This window comes from Oculina patagonica, chromosome 14, assembly GCF_052425735.1.
Source record: "Oculina patagonica isolate OP01 chromosome 14, crgOcupat, whole genome shotgun sequence".
Lineage (NCBI taxonomy): Eukaryota > Metazoa > Cnidaria > Anthozoa > Scleractinia > Oculinidae > Oculina > Oculina patagonica.
In genome coordinates, this window is record NC_135771.1 from 25,205,469 (window position 1) to 25,227,161 (window position 21,693).

Genomic DNA, 21,693 nt, shown 5'->3' on the forward strand with positions numbered 1-21,693 from the left:
CTTTTGTGTGCCTTGATTCAAAATTCAAGGGCATCATAAAATGACCTTATGTTTCCTTAAAAGCTAGCTATTTAATATGTATGAAAAACAACGATTTGTTAATATTTGTTTCAAAATTGACGAAGACGTATCTATCATAGTCTGGCCAACGTTCAATAGCAAAGTGTTGAATTTCGAATCTGCGATGGCCATGATTGTGAACCTTTCTGTTACGATCGACAAAACAACAAACGTTAAAAGTTTTCTTTTACAGTATATTTATCTTCTTCTATTACTGGAAGGGTGTACCGTTAGTGTAAAACCTCCGGCCAAAGTTAAGGATTAAACATCATGATGAATATTGCAGGTGGTCCGGCTAAACGATCACACCAAGGCCCGTAAAATGCTAAAAAAAAAGTCACCAATCTGGCTCAAAAATTTGAACCAAGTAGTATTTTAATTATCGAACGTACAATGTTCGATCGCTTGGTCTATCCGAAACGATTTCCCAGCGCATAAAGCAACTGAGGGCTCGAGGCGCAAAATGACACGATGTTGAATATTAAAAAGGTTTTTTCTCCTAACAAAATTCTTAAGAGCTGTTTTGTGGGTTTTACGTTAACGCTGGATTTTACAATTTTTCTTTAGTTTTGTTTTTACGATAATATATTTCAGGGCGGAAAATTATCGTTTTTCTTTTAATAAGATTTAAAATTTGAGAAAACCAAAAATACCTTTTACTGGGTCTTTACTTTCGAAATGTAAAAGATAGTCGCGGCTTGGGTTTTTATTTTCTAATTTAAACAGCGGTAGTTTAAATCAAAGCGAGCAACCAACTTAGCCGCTGGTTTTTCATAATCTCGCTTTATCTCAAAATAAGTCAGCGGCATTAGTATTGTTGAAATCATGCAGTAATAGCTGGGAGTAAAAACGGTAATTAAGGCACCTGTATCTATAGATCAAGCTTGATACTTGAAACTGTAAATCGCTTGGCTTTGTCTAAATTACGTAAAGAAACAAACAAAAAGCATCTAATACACAGAGCCATTTAAAATTAAGTCGCAGTGCGTAGTGCATTAACTTAGCTTCGATTAGCTATACAAAGGCTGACATGCGTGGTTGCCCTGTGCTAATGGTTGCCTTTGACCACAGCGGATCTAAATGGCGTCATACAATATTGGCCGCCCACACATCTCATATATGCAGATGTATTAAAAAAAATAAAATATAGGCTTTGGTTGGAGCGGTTATTGTTCCAAAAGGCTAAACGAGTATTGGACACAGATCACATACACTCTCTCGTATTGTTTTTATTTTTCTTTTTTTTTTTTTTTTTTTTTTTTTTTTTTTTTTTTTTTTCCTTTTTTTTACCCCCTCATTTGTTAAGTATGAAAGTTTTATTTTGACTAAGAAAATTCTCATTATGTCCTTTACATAAAAGACCATAAAAGTACAACGGCTATCGAACTGTTGCTAGAATAAAGTTTTCGTTATAGTGTAGTACCAAGTAAACTTGGGAACAATCTGCTGATACAAATTTAACCCTTTTATTGTTTCTGCTACAAAATTAACACAATTTAGCTATATAGAAGAACAATTTCTGTATCCCGGTGTATGTAATAAAGTGCATTTCGACACTGAGGTCACTAAAGCGAATCAATGTTTTGTTGCCGCGCAAAAGCACGAGAGAAAAATTTACATGATGAGTTATTTCGAGTCACGCTATGTTTTCTTCTTATGGTGGAAACTTTTCAATAATCCCACTTTGGCTGTCTTAGAACTTCGCATCCTTCTTGTTCGAGAAAATCATGTATTATTCGTAGAAAGTTTGAATTAATAAATTATTATTCAGAGAAACTTCCGTTGGCAAGGAGCTAGCGTGCGTAACTAACAATAACATAAACTGTCCTTTTGTCACAACGTCATTTGGCTTCCATTCATTATTTGGCACGAGATAAAATATTTCCTGTTGGTTACCTTTGAAATAAAAGCATCTTTTTACTTTCCTGCTGTTATTGACATGGATAAAACTGGGTTAATACATGAATAAACTGTTCATATGTAGTTGTTCGTCAAATGGAACAATAGACTCGGTGCAGTATCGCCGTGATTAATTGGAGGTGTCCTGCTGTTTCTCCGTAATAAGATTACCATAATAGTTTTAAGTGATTTATACAAACTATATTCTGTCATCGCCAAGATTTCAGTGCTGATTTACTCAAAATAAACCCCATACACCGTAGCCACAGCGAATAGCGTTCGGTTCTCGATACTAGCCGTTACATGCGTGTCGAAATCCGCGTTCCACAGACATCTGCTAGCGACCCTGAGCCCTTGGTTATGCTTTGATCCCACGTTGACCAAACAAACAAGTTTATACCGCTCGATATTAAGACTCTTGACTTGTTCGATAATTCTTGAGCTCAGTAGCTTGGTCAAAAAACCGCATTCTGTGGCGTTATAGGTGAGCTCACCAAGCAATGCTTCTAAACTGTTTTGTATAATTTCCTTTACTTCTCTCTCCGGAAACTTTCTCTTCGGCTCGGTTCGGTAAGTGTTTTCTACCTCTTGCTTTTTCTCGTCGTCTTGACCACCCTTTGCCGACTGTTCTCGAATGGAGTCGGAAAGTCTCCGCCAGAGACGATACGGAGAGACGTAAGCTCCGGCCTTGGAGGTTTTTCTGCCTTGTGGATTTACCGTCGATATTCGCCGAGATGAGGTCGTGCTGCCTGCTTCAGACGGACGCCTTCCTGAAGCGCCATAATTGTCTTCGTCAGATAATGATTGGACTGATTGAAAGCTCAGAACACGTGGTCGTGGCTCGAAATCCATTCCTAACATGAAATGTTACTGCACGATCGGGCAATAACCGAGAGTAACAACCGTCCTGAACTGTAAACAAATACGTTGCCTAAAGTACCCTAGCTCTCCCGCAGTTTAATTTATCATCGGTTGAGTAGTTAGATGTCATAACTCTAAAATTACACCATTAAGTCACGGCTTTGAACAAAAAGAATGCACTTTCAAGACAAATTCCTCTGCTGACCGCACTTTTAATTGCCCGACAATTAAAATTTTCTGCTAGCTGGGTGTTCATTTTCGTGTCTTATTAGCTTAATTAACGGGAACAGGGATCAAGGGTGGTGCCTGCAGAGGCTAGGGTAGAGGGTATAAATTTAAAATAATTTTCAATATTGTTCACCACCTGCCAGATTATAGTGACCATTTTTGTCTTCAAATTCCAAAATTGTTCAACATAATGTTTGCTAAAAGGTAAAATAGCTTAAAATTTCCCCCCCCCCCAAGGCTATCATGGATACAAAAAAATAATTATAAGCCCCCCCCCCCCCCGTTTAACCCCCCCCCCCCGTGGACTGAAAAACCGAATGTTTTTCGACTAAAAGTCGTCATCAACCCCGGGATTGGTCGAAAACGTTCGGTTTTTAATCCACCTTTTAAGCCCTTTTTTTTGTTTGTAGATGTAGCCATTGAAAACCCGTAAGGAATTTAAATAATTCCGGGGCTAAAACTGATCTTGAAGTATGTTATAGGCCTTGGACAGAGAATGAAATGAAAGTGGTAGCAAAGAAACGCCATAGAAATTAAAATAATCACTGCTGACTTGTTTAATAAATCTTTTCTTTTTGGTTCAGGTGATTCACAGCGTAATCGAAAGTTGACGTGTGAAGTAACATACATTCTGTCAACTTTATAATACTGTTAATTCAGATAAAAAAGAATTTTGACAAAATACAAGTAAAATAAACCAATGTAAAATCAGAACTTAACACGACATGATCCTTACCGATCCTTTTGTTTGAAATAGCCTCAATCAGGAAAGCTACATGCGCAACTAGGCTTGTAAAAAGAGATTAAAGTATATTCTGGCTTTTTGAATCAAAGATTTCGCGGTGGCATATATTATTAGACTTGAAACCGGCTACTCAGGTTCTATTTTATTTAATTTTTTTTTATTTCATCAGTTTTCTTTTCATATGCCCTCTACATTGCCTTTCTAATCACAGACTCTAAACAGATAATACAATACAAGATACGGAAGCTGGCTAATGTTATTTCCGTGTAACAGACGTTTTTTCTTTTAGCTACTTCGTTACTACAGTAAATACTCTGGAGGGAATCAACAGGATACATCTCCTTGATGAAGATCTCTGGTCACTCCTTTACTTCCAACATAAGCGTTGAAACAAGCTGAATATCTGTGAGACAAATAAAATGAAACAAATTATTACAATATCACTGTTTGTAATTCTTAGCATAGAGAATCAAGCACTGTTATGATGGCCGTGAGAGACATGGGTCCTCACGACTACAAATAAATCTTGACCTGAAGATGACCAGTTTACACACCTTAGCACCGGTACCAATGTTTGGCTGTGACTGGGCTGTTTAAAAACCAAATATGTTTGCTTAATCTTTAAGTTTGACCAGACCGGCCGAAACTTACTCATGTTTAGTCTGTTTCTGTATATATTTTTCCAGAATTTCTTTTGTAATAGTTTGCTTTTGTTTGCTACAGACTTATTCATTCATGTGCCAGTGAATAAAATAAGACAGATCATGTAAGTTAAGACTAGCCACGGAAACTCTAGCCTGTTCCAGGCTCTCGGTAGTTATGGAAGAGCGAATAACGCGGGCGAGCGAGGAAAAAAATGAGGCGGGAGGAAGGTGAGCGAAGGAAAGAGACAGGCTTTCCTTCGCTCGCCTCCGTCCCCCTCGCTCGCCCGCGTTTTCGCCCGCGTTTTCGCTTTCTCCTTCAACTACCGGGAGCCTGGAACAGGCTACGGAAACTCATCATATAACGACAGTGCTCATTGATATGACATCAACTTACACAGATTTGTTGTTCCTGTCTGTCTGTTTTCCTGTCCATCCCGGCTCAACTGTAACTTTGCTGAGTTTCCATTTCAAAAACCAGGAAAAATACTTCTGTTGCACTTGGATTTTTTCCAGCGTTCCCACGTTTCTTGTGCCACGCATTACAAACGTTTCATCGCTTCCACGTTTTAGATTACGGCTTTAATACAAACAAATAACAACAAATAACATTCAAGGCCACCCAAAGAAGCATACCGTGTTTGGTTTATTTTCCCTTCGCGCTTCGCGCTCGCCCCCACGCGACCCGCAAAATAAAAACTAGCACTTCGCGCTTCGACCCGCAAAAAAAACCGCCTATTCTGCAGGCTACCATATGTCACGGATTTTACCAGGTTTTTGAACCGCCAAAATTTATATTTATGTCGCAGGAAACCTAAAAATAATAGTCCATTTCCAATAAAAATTGCTATATAAGAGCACTGAAACTGTTAAGGTTTATTTCTATCCGCAAATTAAGTTTATAATTTCCTTTTGATGTTTAAAGATAATGTTTATTTAGGGTTAAGTTGCCTACCACTAATTTCAAAACACTTTAGACCAAAAATCTGCGAAATCTCCGGAGCGTGAAATTTCCACATATTTGTACAACGGCGTTTTCACAAGTTAAGTTATTTTTAACCGACACTTACCCGCGAAAATTACTATCCCAATGAAGTCAGCTACTACTTTGCTGGTATATGTACTGAAATCGTCGCTCGAAATGCTGCCAGAACACTCCAAAAAAGATTCTTCGCATGTGTCCGCCATGTTAACTTCCCAGGTAAACGAGGAGCATTTATCAACATTCTATAACGAAATCTTTTGTGACTGACTATCCAAAACCAATTAGCGGGGAAATTTTTCTTAAGATAACTTTACTTATTAAAACGCCGTTTCACAGACTCAGTATGGAAGTTGCTCACTTCGGGTAATGGGCTCCTGGCTATACAGGTTTTGCTTGTAAATGGGTGATAGATTTTGGCGTTTGGATCTAAGTTTGCTAAGTGGTTTGTCCTCTGGTCTTCTATTGGGTATATATCTCGAGGAAAGTAACAAGAGCATATTTACATTAACGTATTTATTTTCTTTCATCAGACTTCTCATCTTTTAAACGAAAAAGAGAGCAAGTGAATTCAACAAAAAACATCTTTTATTATCTTTTGATCTGACATCGGGGTGGTTTCAAGGAAACCTTTAAACAGACCATCAACATCAACGAACCAGACTTATAACATCATCGACTGACAACAACTTTTCACTTGACTCTGAAGATGAGTTCTGCTCAGGTTTTCGAAACGTCAGTCACCAACAACAGTTCTTCTCAGAACTACTCTCACCTGGATCTCACCTGGATGATCACACTATACGAACTACTGATACTTCTGGGTTCAAACCACTTACTATGAAACCTTAAAAGTTTATAAACAAAGTGTACCGATATACTGTTTTAAACATGGTCCTAGCATATAGGAACGTTGCCTTGTATTGAGTTTACGCTCGAAAGCCCAGACTAAGCGTTTTAACATTATTGTAAAACATCATTAACATTTGTTGTTGAATCAAATCTTAAGCTAAACATAAATAAATACCTATGAAGCTGAACGGAATCCGATTCCCCGTCAGACCCAAACAATTTCACCACGATATGAGCCCGCAGTAAGCCAACAAGAAACGACCAGGTGGTCTTGAATCTGACTACTGTATAGTAAGGAACTGCAATAAAACCAAAGAAATATATAGCACCAGTGCTGAGCCTACGACCGAGTTTAAATCTACTGCGGTTCTACCCTGTGTCAAAGGTCTTTCCGAACAACTTAGACGCTGCCTACAACAACAAGGCGTACGCGCTGTTTTCAAGTCGGAAACTACATTAAGATCACACCTAGTACGGCCGAAAGACGCCGTTGATCCGACTAAACAAGATGGCGTTGTTTACAGAATTCCCTGTGAGTGCGGCAAAGTTTACATCGGCGATACTGGAAGACCTATGCAAGACAGGACCTCCGCCGTTTCAGAGCACACCCACAACACCGGACACTACCCCCTTTGGAATGATGTTAAGTTTATTGATCGTGAACCACACTGGTACACACGCAGGGTCAAAGAGGCAATTCAGATAAGACTTCACACTAACAATATCAACAGGGATAGTGGAATTGAAATTCCTGAAGCATGGATGCCCACGATCAAAAAACACAACACCAGGAGAACGGAACGACAGCGGACCCCTGAGGGAACAACAGCACACCGGAACAGCGAGGATCGAAATGCACCAATCACAGCTGTTGAAAACAACCAATCACAGTGCAGCAGCGTGCTTTATAAGGTTACACCCGACCAGTCGACCTTATCGCCTGATCGTGATCTACATCGCGATCTACATCACAAGTGACACTACGTCGTGAGACAAACAAAAAATTCTTTGTTATTATTGTACTCTACCACGATGATTAACAACAACATTTTTTACAAATATATAGTTGTTCCTAAGAGTAACGCGCTATTGCTAAAGTTCGCTGAAAACGAAACGCCTTGGAATGCAATGTTTAATTTCACACATGAACTTAAAAATTAGTTCCCAAGACCACGTACAATATGCAACTTTTTGGGGGGAAGGGGTGGGGTGATGGAACCCCCTTGCCAGCCCTTCCATTCACACATCAAGATCCCTTGACTACAAGGCGCAATTTGTATTTCTTTTTAGTTTGTTCGGTGCAATAAGAATATGAACTGACTTGCGCTTTAAATTCTACAACACTTATCTGCATCTGTTTAAATTCAACTCGATAACGTTTGAATACCAATACTTTAACAACGTAATATATATTTACCGCAAAATGGCGCCTTTGTCATAGTGTATAAGAAGTGCTTTCCAAGTATTTGACTGCCATTCTGAACAGGAGCGTTGTATCCCATTTCAGGACACACTCCATTTTTGCAGTTAGCAAGACACCGAGCGCGATCAAATTCATTTGAGTCATGGCAAGGGAAACCTTTCATGTTCTGCATACACTGCGGAGACAGTGACTCGATAAAATAGTCCGGTGCTCGGAAATGATCGCACACAAGGGGACCTATAGGACCAAGGTCTGAAAGGAAAAGAAGCTATGAGATAAAAAGAAAGTTAAAATATAATTGATTTGCATGTCATCAGAATTAATAATATGGTGATCATTTATAAGATAAACCCTGGCTACCCGGACTCTCGCATCTTTCTAGCTAGCCTGCGTTGCAGACGAACTAAACCCCGGTATAATCCTCTATCCGTGTAAGTTTGTCTGCAACGCAGGCTACCCCCTAGCGTCCCCCCTAGCTAGTATCCCTCTCCCCCTCTAGATGGCATACTAGTCTATGGCCGGTTTCACCCAGAAATTTGTAAGGTTTCTCTGTCAGGTTGTTGTTTCCCATTTATATTTTTAAAGGGAGAAAGGCGCTGTGAGAGCAAAGTGTCGTCTTGTCCGTTAACACAACGCAGTGAGCCGGCCAGCGTTCAAATATAATTACTTGATCTGAAATCTGAACATTACTCGATTTCTCAGTCCCCATTTCATAAGGATTATAGAGCGTTCTTTATTTCCGTTTAGGCATAAATATACGTTGAAGTCACAATGAGATAGGCAGCCGTTTTGGTGCAAATGTGAAAAAGACAAAGAAAACAACGTGTTCATAATGTATGAGAAGAACCAAGAGAAAATAATGAGAAGAAACAAACTGGCTAACTTTGCTTTCACAATTTTTCCGGCACAAAATCGACGTCAAGTTAATTCTTCGAATCAGGAACCGAAATCCTAATCGGGTCTGTTTTGCATTTAAAACATAACCATTATTGTTATTTATATATTTACTATTTGTGATGCTTGAGCAGCCCACTTGATTCAATCCTCCATTAGGATAAAAGTCGATGTGACCGGAGGCCTGGTACAAGCCCCAGCGATTGGCGTCTGTATGAATGACGTCAACAAATCGAGCGTCAGTGGGATCCAGTCTCACCGCGGGATCCGTCGCCGCGAACAGTGGTCCAGCGGGGTCGAGGCCTGGGGAGGAGGGAGTAGAACCACAAAAGTGAGAGGTACTAGAAAAAGGAAAAGTTATGCTGTAAAGAAATTGTTTTTGTTCCTAAAACGATGTGTTTCCCTAGACTGAAGTTATCACAGCTGGCCAATCATAACATGCAAAAGGAGACGACGCAATCAGAATTTGGAGTAAAATATAAATGATAAAAAATTACATGCGACCAGCACTAAGTGCAGGTAAACGTACTTAACTTGGTGCGGTTTTAAAGAGAGTGGTTTTAAAGAGCAGCATATATGCCTGTTCTGATTCAGTTACAATTGCATGCAGAACGGATTTCGACTGTAGAGACGGTTTCCGCTGAACATTCGAGCAGTATAGGCAGAATTAAGAGCTCATCAGAATTTTACCGAAATTTAAGCTCTCAAGCTGACAACGCGAGAAAAAAAAAACAATTTGAAGTTCTCCACATTTTTGTTAAAATGGACGTTTTATGTCAGTTCAAAACAGAATAACAAACGTTTTAAGCTTTTTTAACGAGGTTTGGCATCAACTTTCTTGACAATTTTCATTGCGCGGTTAATTATAGAAATGAATTACAGTTTGTTTCAAACAGTATACAAAATTTCACCTTGCTATGAGTATTTTGGTTATTTATGTATGTGACGGAATCCGTCTTAATGAATCATTTCACTGCTCAAAACACAGAAACAAGTCAAGGAAATAAATAATTTAGGACTCAAACATAAAGTACTCTATGAGTGTAAGCTACCTGTGATTCGTTCTAATATCAGACCGTTCTGTTGCAATCTGCTTCCAGCGTACCCAGCGATATGAGAGCCAAGACTAAATCCCACGATGTGAAAAAGGTCCACTGAGCTTTGGGTCTGAGAAATGAGGAACTTAACCAGCTCTGCTATCATGACTCCCATCAGACGTGTGTTCCCTGTCGCCTGTATATAGGGCGGGAAGCAACCTGGGTACCAGTCCACTAAAATGACATTGCAGTCAACGTTCCTCAGTAAACCATCCCTTATGTGCTCCATCCATTTGGGTTTAATCTCTGCATGTACAGTAAAATAATAATAAAAAATCGTCAAAAATAAACACCCGGCATCTTCACCCACGGAGTTTTTGCACTCTCCCCACTTTTCATTCGCGTTCAGGAACCAAGATGGCGGCCCGTCGAACATAACGATCGATCTCTACGACTTCACGGAAAGATGGGGGACTGTGAACAGTTTATCAAAAATATTATGTAGTGTGGAATAGTACAGACTTGACGATCACCATGACAAACATTATAAAGTGCCGTCATTAGTCGAATCGTCGACTCTAGCTTTACCTTTAAAAATGATCCAGTCAGTTAAGCCTATTTATACGGTAAAAGGAAGATAGGGACGGATTCCACATGCCCTTCCTCACTCCATAACTCCAAGAGTGCTAAAGCTATAAGTATAAAACTAGGACTTGAGTGTTTTTTTTTTTTCAAAGTGTATGTCTTTTAATGACCACAACCTGAAAGTATGACGGGAATTAAGTCTTCGTGTCCGAAAATCACGTCAGAGAATCACCAAATCGTACTCAAAAGAAATCAAAACCAATAAAAAAGATGCTAAAATGATTTAAAGAAAGAAACCAAAGACTAAGACATAACAATTGATTTAAAAAGTACGTGTTTCCCAAACGCAACATATTTACTTCAGTAACACCGATTATTACCCTGGGTGCCAGAGGTTTTTCTTCCGTGGTTTCCAGTGTCGGTCATGTCTCTATTGTGACCCGCGCGAAAAGTTTTTTCTCGCGACTTCGCCACTCGTGGCGACGGCCTTCGGCCGCCGAAGAGTAACCCACCACGCCCGAGAAAAGTCCTCTGGTATCCAGGGTAACCGAATATAGAAGTCAATGATAAAAACAAAAGAAACGAGAGATCCAACACTTTTTGTTAATGATTGTTGAAATATATTTACTCGTAACACTTTCATACGCATAAGCAGAACCCGTTTAAAAAGTTGAAATAATACACCACAAGAGAACTGCTTTAGTATGCTTTGATATAAGAAATGTATTAAGGTTGTTGCACGGACAACTTGCAACAACGATTAATCGCGAAAAAAAATGTTGGCAACACGTTGCGAGTTTTTGACTTCAAAACTGGCAACGTTTTGCTGAGTCAATAGTTGCGAGAAAAATAGTCCCTGGTACCATGGTAACATTGTTGCATAAAAAAAATCGTTGTCGCAACTGTCCCGTGTAACCCCCCCCCCCCCCCCCCATCTTACCAATATATCCATGAACAACCAAAACAGTCTTCTTGGAGCCACTGAAGTTTGAGGTTTGAAGTTTGGTCAGATCGTCATCGTTAATAAAATGCGGTTTGTCTGGGTTGGATCTGGTGTAGAGGCGATATTTTGGAGCAACAATCGCTGGCGGAGCGGGAAGCAAAGCTATGCTGTTGAACGGCTCTTCTTTACTAAAACATCCGTACTTTCCATAGCAAACTTCAAAGGCAGCTACAGCACAAATGCAAACGTATTATTTAACAAATGTACATCAGTTCTTCAATACCTGATCAATTTATTTTGTTGACGATGAAATTACACATCAATCAGGACAGAGTGTAGATTTGGAGAAACTTTATTACATGAGGGTGTGGCTGTACACAGGCTATATTGCATTTAATGCTTTGGGGAATTTTTCTGGGGTGGGAAGGAGAAATTACGAACGTTAACAGCGTTATTTTTGTATCTACTGTCGGGAATTCGAAAGGCCATGATATGCAGTCTTTCCTTAACTAAAAGAAAACTGAAAACAAAAATTAAAATTTACACAAATATAAATAATTGCAAGGAAGACTTTAACTCAGTGACACAAGCTCGAGTTTCTTTAATTAGTAAAACAACTTACTTTATAATTCAACATTGTTTTGATAACTGAAAGGATATGGATTTGTATCAAATTGAATTGAATTGTTATAATTCCGGGTTTAAACTACAAAGTAGATCCAGAGTTTCTCGTTAATGGCGTTTAGCACAAATCTTACGACAGATTGGCCAAATGTTATTTAACACGTGCGTACATCAAAACAAATCTTAATTTCTCTGGTCGTGATCAATCTGTCTTTAAAACTTGCAGAGGGTGCAATGCATAGCAGTTTGCCTAGACATCCCGTTTCTTCAAACTTTACCTGACCAATTAAAAATTGCTATATAAGTGAGCAAGGTTTATAGCACCAATAAAGAAACATTGGTGTTGTAATCTTGAAAACAAACTCAGCATATCTTTAGCTTTGCTTTAAGATGTCAAGCACTGCCAGGAACAAACACCTATTTTAAAATGCATGATTGCTACAAAAAGGGAAAATCAGGAAGGTTTTTTAAAAATTAATAACATAAATAAAGGATACCATGCTCACCGTTTCCTAAACCCGCAAATAGACAGACGACAAAAGCAAGGAAGATCATTTTGGCTCCAATGTGATTCTCGATCGGCTTAGCTTACTGCGAGTCAAAAATGGACTTTGCTGGTTAAGTAACTGTATTATAAAACTACATTGCCAGTGAAAGAGGTCAGCTGAATAATCAAACTAAATCGATTGTTTGAAGAATAAAAACCTTTCACTTGACTCGATGAAAAATGATCGTGTTTGATTTTTAAAATGCGAACGTCAGAAGAAGTGGGATGAAGCATTTGATGACGTTTTTACAATTAGTCTGTTGTTGTAAAAAAACTAAAATGGACAGTTTTTGAAAAGCAATTTAAAAGAACTTTGAAATCTTAAAAAGTCTTAGAATTATCACCCTAAAGAGACAGCTGTGCCATTATTTATTTGTATTTTTTTTTTCAAATATTCATGTTACCTAAACTGCTCTTTAGCGTGTTAAAACAAATAATTTTTTGTCTCCATTTAATGATACTTTGACTTCCTCAATATTAAACCTTTCTCTGTTTGTTGTCGGACTCTTTTGAACTTCAGACCATGTCTAACCTACTACGTCAGTTCAATCTTTCAATTTGCACAAGTAATTTACGTAGTTCGGTAATAGATCCCAAGGTGAAATACAAAAGTAATTTATTTGCCCAGCTTAATAGAGAATGTAAAATATACCGAAGTGTAATAAGGCCGGAGAAATCGATAAAATTATTTGTTTTCGGCTGTCGATATCCCCTCACAAGGCGGTCTGATATCTCAGTATTTCTTTATTTATGTTGTTCAACAAAAAAATATTCTTTTTTATTAATTTAACTGAGGTCTCCAAGCTAAAATCATAGTGGAGAGTCATCGGTGCTTTGTTCTGTTAGAAAGAGCCTTTAAAGGCAGTTATATTATTGTAAGACGATTTAAAAGATGACGCTAACCCCTTAAGGCTGCCATGTTTAAAAGTCCATAAAAATAAAGTTTGCTGGTTAAGTTACATTAAGTTTTCATTTCTCATGAAAAGAAGACAGCTGAGTAATTTAAACTAAATTGATTGTTTCATGAATAAAAAGCTAACACTTCAAATCGACGAAAAGTATACTTTTGTTTGGTTTGTATTTATTTAATGCAGCGGTGAGGAGACATATTGTAAGTGTTTTGGTCTGTTTTCTTTGCCGTCTAGGTCCTTTTCGGTTAGAAAGAAGTTTCTAACTAAAAGAAATTGAAAGCTTAGATTGTATACTAATCTTGCAAAGGTTTTGTATTCAAATCCCATTGCTTCACCAGCCTTTTCTGGGATTTAAGCTTGGGTATTTCAGAAAATAACTTGTACTCACACTCAGATTCTTAAGTTCACAGAATTATGTACATTATAGTGACCCATGGTCGAATATTGTTTTCATCTCACCAAGTAAGAAATATTGTATGAGATGATTCAAATAGTTTTTTGCACGGGCAATTATCAACATCAAACATGACTTAAAATAATATCACATATCTAAAATAACATCACAATATCTATAAGTACCTAAGAACAATTCTAGAAAATGTTCGAAAGTCTTTTACTGTTCTTACAAGGCCTTCCAAAATGTTTGGGTTATCTTCAGAATGTTCGGAAGCCTTCGAGCTTCCTTCGGAAAAATCTTCGAGTGATGTTCGTAATTCTTAGGAATACCTCGAGAAAACGTCAGTAGTTTTCTGTGATCTGCGGTACACTTAGGGCAATTTTTCTTTTTTTTAAGAGAAAATTCTCCTGTCAGAATGGAATGTTTTTTAATTGAGTCATCAAAAAGAAGACATCACAGAAACAATTTCTTCGCTAAAGTGATCAGAAAACAGGACAATTTTTTTAATTTTTTATTGAAAAACACACACTTATATACTGTACTTTGTACTGTATTATATAAAACATGACAATTTATCAAAGCGAATTTATTTCTTCAGGTTTACGTATCAGTCAGAACTAAGAGCACACTGACCCCCACCTCACCCCCGCGAGAAAACACTTTTTGGCGGGGAACTGACTCGGAAAAAATTGAGTTTAATATTTAGATTGAACAGAATAATGAAGAAAGTAAAACTTACAAACTTCAATTTTTACCATGTATAGACCATAGATTACTACTTTTATACCAATATTAAAAAGGTTTTTTAACCCTTACATGCAGTTTACAATGCATATTTGAAAACTGTGTAACAATGAATATATATCAAAGCAGTCGTTGAATGATCAGTTGTCAGCCTAGCATTTACTCTTCACTCTGACATCTCTTTCAACGGGGTGTTTTATCTGCAATAAAATTGTTAAACAAATGGCTTTATATTAGCAGTATTTAAAGAAGGAAACTATTGATATCTCAGAAAGTTTCCTTTTTATTTTTTTCCTTTTCTGAACTGCTTGGAGGTAAGTCCGTTCCAATTTCCCGGGATCGAAGGTGAAGGTGGGGGAGTGGGTGGGGTGACATTACTGTGGAGGAGTGGGTGGGGTGACATTACTGACAACGCTTAACTCTGGTTAGCCCCTTTCCACCCAATTTCTTTATCATCTTATAAACGATATAGAAAATTTGTTCCTATGATTGTTGAGCTAACTAAGTGATTTTCGAAGTTTTAAGAATTCTTGGGAAGTACGAGGCGCATTTTTCTCGTGTCCTTAAAAATTTTCGCGTGCTTCTTTAACTCAGCAATGCACACTCAATCCTTACTTGGTGTTACTTGATCAGACAAATGGGACGGAGTAGCAATACTAAATCAAATCAACGCAAGTGGGTAAAATAAAAAATCGACAGTACAAAAATCTAACAGCAAATTGAATACGTAAAGGAGTAAAAAAATCTCTAGCTGTAGCATTAAAACCAATTTATATTAGAAATCAACTTACCACAAAATGGCGCTTTCGAGTTTGTTTGTAAATAGAACGTCCCAGTACGGTTAGCACGATCAGCATCAAAACCCATGGAGGGGCATATGCCATTGCACGTCAGGCAATATCCTTGTGCAAACTGTTCGTAGTCTTGGCAGGGATATGCTTTCCACGCGCATACGTTTGATACTGATGCAGTGTAGTACTCTGGAGCCCTCATGTGATCACAAGCCAAGGACTTGACAGGGTCTGGTGTGAACACAACAACAAAATGCCCCAACGCCCTATTAAGGTTCCTAGTCCAGTCCCTGAACTCTCTCTCCCTGAACTCTCTCTTCCGCGCGCCCTTTATATTGGTTGAACCATACTAAAAGATAAGGCCAAAACACAAATCGCTATCCGTCACTCCTAGCGCGCGCGTCACAAACAAGTAACACCAAACTCTTCGTTTTTGATTGGTTCGTTCTGAGCGTGTGCATGCAAGTTATCCTGGACTCTCTCTTCTAGCGCCTGTGTTCAACCCCCATAAAGGGCACGCGATAGAGGGAGTTCAGAGACTGGTCTATTCAATCCCTCGGGAGTGTGTATAATTCCACAACGTTTTGGGAAAAGGCGGATATCAGAGACTGGGCTTAAAGTTCACATTCTAAATCAGATTGCGCACATGAATATTGATAGTGGAGACACCAAAACTTATTTCTATGACAAAGTAGCAATAAAATATATGTGCTTGACGGAAAACTCTAGGCCTTGATAAGCCCGACGATTAAGGCTGTGTTCACACTGGGTGCTTGGGCACGGTGCCCGAGTACGATTTTCGCTGGCACTAATGTGAACATACTTTTTTTTTTCAAGTACCCACGCCATAATTCAGGCACGGTGCCCATGCCCGAGTACAAGGTCCAGGCCTTGTACTTGGGCACTTAATGGTACTTGGGTACTTTGATTTTATGTGTGTGAACACGACACTATTTTTTCCGGTGTTCAGGAACCAGTGCTTGGGCATTAAGTGTGAACAAGGCCTACAACTTTACGTTATGCCACAAGATTATAACAAGCCCCTAATCCACAACATGCTTGCTATTTCTGTGTCCACACGAAAAACATCGTAGAATTCTGAAGCATTTTTTAAAACCAGTCAGCAATCGCAGCGACAGACAATGTTGTGTTATGAAAGTTGTGCGGACTTCTGTGTGCGATTTTTGACGACGCGAGAAGCGCGCGTTTTTAAGTCCCATACGAAAAAGTTGTACCATGTGACATTGTTTGTGTCTGTTTGGTGTTTTGTTTTTTCGCCTTAAACTTACTAAATATGTTGAAACGACAACCAGGCTGCTTGTTACCGCCATTAGGATAAAAGTCGATGTGTCCGACATTTTGGTAAGACCCGAACCCTCCTGCATCTGTGTGAATGACGTCAACATGTTCAGCATCACTTGGATCCAATCGACCCGCGGCTGCTACGTTGGTAAAAAGTAATCCAGCTGGATCCAAACCTGACATCGAAAATGACGTCAATAATTGACAATAATTAAAATATTTAATAAGTTACAGTTATGATTAGAAAAATTAACAGATCACTTTTAGGAGAATCGTTCCGAGCGTGAGTCATTCCGAGCTATGCACGGAATAGATATAAACTGACCCGAAGATGTGGTGAACCACAGTGAATGTATGGGAGTTATCAAGGATAGGGCAGCCTGAATAAGTATGACAAAGGGTTGCATCCTGCAGAGGATTAAGGATACTTCATTTAAATAAGTAAAAAATGATTTTTGGTCCGTACTAACACACTGATGATTGAGGCCTTATGTACATGTGCACCCATGCACGAAGAGGAGTAAGTAAGTAAGTAAGTACTGTAACACACTGATACGATTTTTATTTGATCTTTTGAGCTTGAAGCGAAAGGGCATTAGAACTAATTGGTTTATCTGCGAGTGTCTTGTTTACACGGGAAAGAGAATGTTTTAATAACAGTAGCGTTTTATTATTTTAGTAGAAGTAATTAAGCTCCTTTGTCGCTTTTTTATTGTCTGAAACTACTCTTGACAAAAAATGAATTCATACTTCACGGACTGAAGTATTCGCTACGACAAATAGTTGAAAGAATTGGTCATGACTGTATGAAGTATTTACACTGTACGTCATTTTGTTCGCTTTGGCCGCCATTTATCTAACCAACACATTGGTGATGATCCACTCAGAGAATAATGAAGTTTAAATTTATTTATTATCTTTCGGGAAACTCCCAAGAGCTTTACCAAACTCGTTCCCAGGGTGTCCCCAGAACCGGGATAGAGGTACCATGGGAACGAGGTTGGAGCTTTACCTGTTATTCGACCAAGCTTCATTCCTTGCGCCAGCAGATAGCTTCCAGCATACCCTGCAATATGAGCTCCAAGGCTGAACCCCACAATGTGGAATCGCTTGGTAAAACCGGGAGAACCGGAAGAACTGGATATCAGGAACTTTATGAGCTCTGCTGTCTGAGCCCCTACTAGCCGTGCATTTCCAATGGCCTGTCCATAAGGAAATTTAGCTCCTTGTGACCAGTCAACTAATATCACATTGCAGTCTTCTCGACTAAGGAAAGCAGTTTTCATCGGTGTTGCCCAAGTATTAATACTTTCTAAACGGAAAAACAAATGATAGTAAGATTCTGTCTTGGTGTGCACAGTAGCACAGGTTACATCCAAAAATAAATTATAGATCTATTTGGATTTTTTTTTTCCTTTTTTACAATAGCAGAAATGTTCTTAAGCATTTTGGTGTTTTCCACGAATTTAAACTATTTTTAAGAACTAACTTGGCACCTTAAAAAAACTAACACAAGAAATTAAAAATACATACATTGGCAAAGTAAATTACAAGGAGGAAATATTGAAAAAAATATTGGCGTGGTTGAACAAAGTGGAAACTAAAATCACACTTGCATGTTTTCATGTCTTCCATTAGCCATGCCGGTTACCCAAGACAAAAGGATCTTAAAACCTATATAGAGCTGGGAATTTAGCGGAAACAATTAAGTATTATATCAAACATGAAAGGCGGTGTTTTTATGACATTTTGAATTTCATCAAATCAAAAAGAATCTGCGGCCCTTCATATCAATCTGAGAGTTAGCTCTATTGTTGGTGCTAGAAAATGCAATAAAAGACTGTCACTTGTTTTTTATACATCTTCTTAATCATACTCACACCTAAGGGGAAAACGAAGAAGAAAAATGGTTAAAGCCTATGTTAAAACACTTCCAAACCTGGGACCGCGGAGCTAGAGGGCTGGGGGGGGGAGGGGGGCTTAGCTCCCCCAATATTTCCTAAACAATAAAGACTTTCTAACAGAAAAGTCTCTAAAGACCCCACTTTAAGTCCCCCACCTCAATAAGAAAAAAGGTTCCGCGGTCTCTGCAAACATCGCCACGATTATGGTTTCTTTTGTTTTAGGTCGTTTCGACGTTTCGTGACTACGATTTCCTTCCCGGCATTTATTTATTTGAAATTCTTTTTTTAATTCATTAAAAAGTATTAAACAGTTCCCTAAAAGACTTGCCTGTAAAGCCATGAATCACAAAAATGGTTCGTCTTGTGATGTTAAAGCTGGAGGCTCTGAGCGTACTCGTGTTATTATCATCAATGATTGAAGGGGACTGGGGAGAGTGCCTGGTGAACAGATGAAATGTTGTTCCAATAGCGGATGGTTGCTGTGGCAACCGAACGAAGATGCTTTGAATGGACATACTGTTGTTAAAGCAGCCGTACTTTCCATAGCAGACTTGGTGAGCTTTCAGGACAAAAAGAAAACAATAGTGAGCTACACTTTAAAACATTCACCGCAGGGCCGTAGCTAGCAAGAGGCAAGACGAGGCACTTGATTCGTCTTGTTTTTAACCCAAAATTAAAAACAAAGTATGTTTAGTTGAAAAAAAATTCCAGTTGAACAAAATTGATTTAACAAAAACCTCATAAAAAAATTTTAAGAAAGAGCTTATTAAGAGCTTATAGTTCTCTAATTTTCTGGAGGGCATGCCACCAGAACCTCCTAGCAAGATCTTGGCTCGTCTATGCCAAAGGTCTGGTTACGACCCTGTTCACTGTATAGCAAGCGGTCACGTTTTTTATTCCTTTTTTTTTTTCCTACACTCCTCCCCCACCCTAGCAATATGCTCATCATAGCTGATGGCGCCCATTAAAAACAAATGTGTTAAAAGTTTGCGTTTCGAAATCCGTTGTAAACCATTCCTTTCTCTTTTGTTTGATGATTCAATTTCTGTACTAACAAAAAACTTTAAATGACGTTAAAACGTGACGTTAATAAGATGAATTTAAATCATGCAGAAACTGATACCTTATTACATGAAATTTTCGCGACACTTAAATTTCGCGATTTTGCGAAAATTTTGTATTTTGAATCACTTTTATTTCGCGTTTTTGAGTAAGACACAATTTACATTTCCTTTAAAAAGGACTTCATTAATGAAAAAATAAAGTCAAAATAAACAAAAAAGCCGAAGGGTGGGACTAAATCTCGGCAATAGCTACAACAGTACAAGTAGGTTATGCTTGTAAGTGCATGAGTTATTGTTCTTGTTTCAATTGACGACAACATACATTTAGATTTATAATTCCTTCCTTCAGTGGCACCAAACTTATTTGTCTTAATTATTGACATAATGTGAGTCACTTAATTTTCGCGGCATATGTTATGTTCGCGACACTTATTGTTCGCGTCACTTTAATTTCGCGATTTTTTTCGAATCGCGAAATTCGCGAAATTAACGTGTCGCGAAAATTTCATGTAATAAGGTACAACAATCTAAACCGACTACAGCCACAGAACATCTCCTTTCTTCTCTGGCCCTAACCACACTGCTTATGACATGCATATAATTCCCATTGAAAAAATCTTTTCCAACAGAAACTCAATTCGAAAGGCAAGGGAAGCTTTTTTAATTCTAAAAGGTAGCACAATTGATCCTGATGGTCTAAACATCCGCGAAGAAACATATTAGATAATTTAGGCCCGAATCAAACGTCGAACTTTACATGTGTTGCCATTTTGTTAGTTAAGCATAGTTTATCTTTAATTTTACACTGTCACCTTATTTAGTTTAACGTATTTCCGGTATTTCGCAAAATATCGCAATCACCACATAAAACACACGTTCCAATGTAAACTCCCATAGTACCAGAAGAAGGCTGGTTTGGCCAGCCGAACTGATAGCCTCCCACGCAGTCGTTTTTAGGAGCGATCGTGCGATCGTTCTAAAAACGACTGCGCGGGAGGCTATACGAAATATGGTGTAAAACAAAAATTATCATTCTACGTTGTATCGGTCCCTGCTCTTAAATTCCTTTTTCTGTTCAATTTGATCCAGCGTATACCGGTAGGATATGGTTGAAGTTACTTGCTTGATCAGTAAATAGTTAATAACATGCTGTATTTGTAAGATATTATTATCCACTTCGGCAATCTCAAGATCGCTGAATTCCGATATCAGCAACGGTGGAATTTCAAGGACACGAAAAATACTTTATGGAGTGTAGGTCTTCAAATACTGAATAATTTAAAAAAAAATCCAGACGACCCAATACACTATACTCAAAAAATCAAGTGATGAAGTCTGGAAACTGAGAAGTGGCCGGCAAAGTTGTTGTTGTTTTGTTAATGTTTTCTTTTCCGCTGCTTAGTGACGAAACCTTGAACTTGTAAACCTACGGATCATCAAGGTCGTTAAAAACTATATTCTGCTAATTTCAAATTGCGTAATGATAAGTAATTAATTCAAGCTTGTAAACATAGTAGAGGGGACTAACTATGATTTGAGTAAACACTGGTTACGTAAGTCTAAAAATACGCACTTATTTTTGTCCAGATTTATTTTTGCAAAGAAACGAACATTCTCTGCCGACAATGTGTAAAAGCAAGACTAATATAGACATGTTTTTGCTTTAAGTTGGTTACTACACTTTAATCTAATTATACATTGATCAGATCACTTGCAAATTGTTGTGATCATAAAACACAAACTGATTTTGTTTGCATTTCAACAAAAGCAGCAGGATACCTGCAGCATACATGAAAAAAGTGTTTTTGTTACTTTTAATACACGCAAAAACTCGATCGCAAATCTTGCTTCCAAAACAGGAAACTTTCATGTCCAATCCTTTTGTTTTGATAGCTTGCAAAGCCGGCGACTTTCCCGCTTCTCCGATTAAATGTTTTGCAAAATCAGTACATGTTAAACCAGTGCTAATATAAGTAATGTTGTGAAACTAATTTTGTTAAAACTTTAAACTTTATGATAGATGAAGATTGTATTGCAATAAAGACTCGACTACGTACCTTGTGTTTGTGCTGATATGGCTATAAGCAATAAAATAGCAACTGTTTTCATGATCATCCTTTACTTCTCAAGCTTCGCTTTCAGCAAGATATAGCTGACCTGAATGAGTCGACTGTCTGATTTGATATATCTGCAAGAGCTAATTCCACTAATTATGAGCGATTAACTTGTTTACTCTGTCTTGCGTAATGCATATCACTT

The 21,693-nt window shown here is 38.2% G+C and overlaps 3 protein-coding genes across 3 annotated transcripts; all 3 read right to left on the bottom strand.

The window, feature by feature from the left end:
• Nucleotides 1–1,359: 1,359 nt before the first annotated feature.
• LOC144637803 (dynein light chain Tctex-type 5-B-like) lies at nt 1,360–2,993 on the bottom strand. The gene has a single exon (XM_078496886.1). The coding sequence runs from the start codon at nt 2,818–2,820 to the stop codon at nt 2,194–2,196; it is 627 nt and encodes a 208-aa protein (XP_078353012.1). The 5' UTR covers nt 2,821–2,993; the 3' UTR covers nt 1,360–2,193.
• A 930-nt stretch (nt 2,994–3,923) lies between these two features.
• On the bottom strand, nt 3,924–12,442 carry LOC144638460 (pancreatic triacylglycerol lipase-like). Its single transcript, XM_078497660.1, has 8 exons — nt 12,281–12,442; nt 11,148–11,378; nt 9,638–9,928; nt 8,700–8,888; nt 7,686–7,943; nt 6,444–6,567; nt 4,832–5,014; nt 3,924–4,196 (listed from the first exon to the last, which is right to left on the bottom strand). The coding sequence occupies exons 1-8, from the start codon at nt 12,327–12,329 to the stop codon at nt 4,118–4,120; spliced, it is 1,404 nt and encodes a 467-aa protein (XP_078353786.1). The 5' UTR covers nt 12,330–12,442; the 3' UTR covers nt 3,924–4,117.
• Nucleotides 12,443–14,125: 1,683 nt separating this feature from the next.
• LOC144637817 (pancreatic lipase-related protein 2-like) lies at nt 14,126–21,650 on the bottom strand. Its single transcript, XM_078496896.1, has 6 exons — nt 21,492–21,650; nt 18,695–18,929; nt 17,479–17,774; nt 16,454–16,642; nt 15,165–15,395; nt 14,126–14,573 (listed from the first exon to the last, which is right to left on the bottom strand). Exons 1-6 carry the CDS (start codon nt 21,547–21,549, stop codon nt 14,557–14,559), a joined length of 1,026 nt encoding a protein of 341 aa, XP_078353022.1. The 5' UTR covers nt 21,550–21,650; the 3' UTR covers nt 14,126–14,556.
• Between the last annotated feature and the right edge of the window lie 43 nt (nt 21,651–21,693).

Excerpts from the sequence above, each read along its gene's own strand:
- LOC144637803 (XM_078496886.1), bottom strand. The coding sequence starts at position 2,820 with ATGTTAGGAATGGATTTCGAGCCACGACCACGTGTTCTGAGCTTTCAA.
- LOC144637817 (XM_078496896.1), bottom strand. The coding sequence starts at position 21,549 with ATGATCATGAAAACAGTTGCTATTTTATTGCTTATAGCCATATCAGCA. Across the intron at positions 16,643-17,478 it reads GAAGCTTGGTCGAATAACAG|GTTTGGATCCAGCTGGATTA; the intron begins GTAAAGCTCCAA and ends TTTCGATGTCAG. Across the intron at positions 15,396-16,453 it reads TTGTCGTTTCAACATATTTA|ACCCTGTCAAGTCCTTGGCT; the intron begins GTAAGTTTAAGG and ends TGTTCACACCAG.
- LOC144638460 (XM_078497660.1), bottom strand. The coding sequence starts at position 12,329 with ATGATCTTCCTTGCTTTTGTCGTCTGTCTATTTGCGGGTTTAGGAAAC. Across the intron at positions 5,015-6,443 it reads GATTCCGTTCAGCTTCATAG|CCGTAATCTAAAACGTGGAA; the intron begins GTATTTATTTAT and ends TTTGTATTAAAG. Across the intron at positions 4,197-4,831 it reads GACAGGAACAACAAATCTGT|ATATTCAGCTTGTTTCAACG; the intron begins GTAAGTTGATGT and ends TTTGTCTCACAG.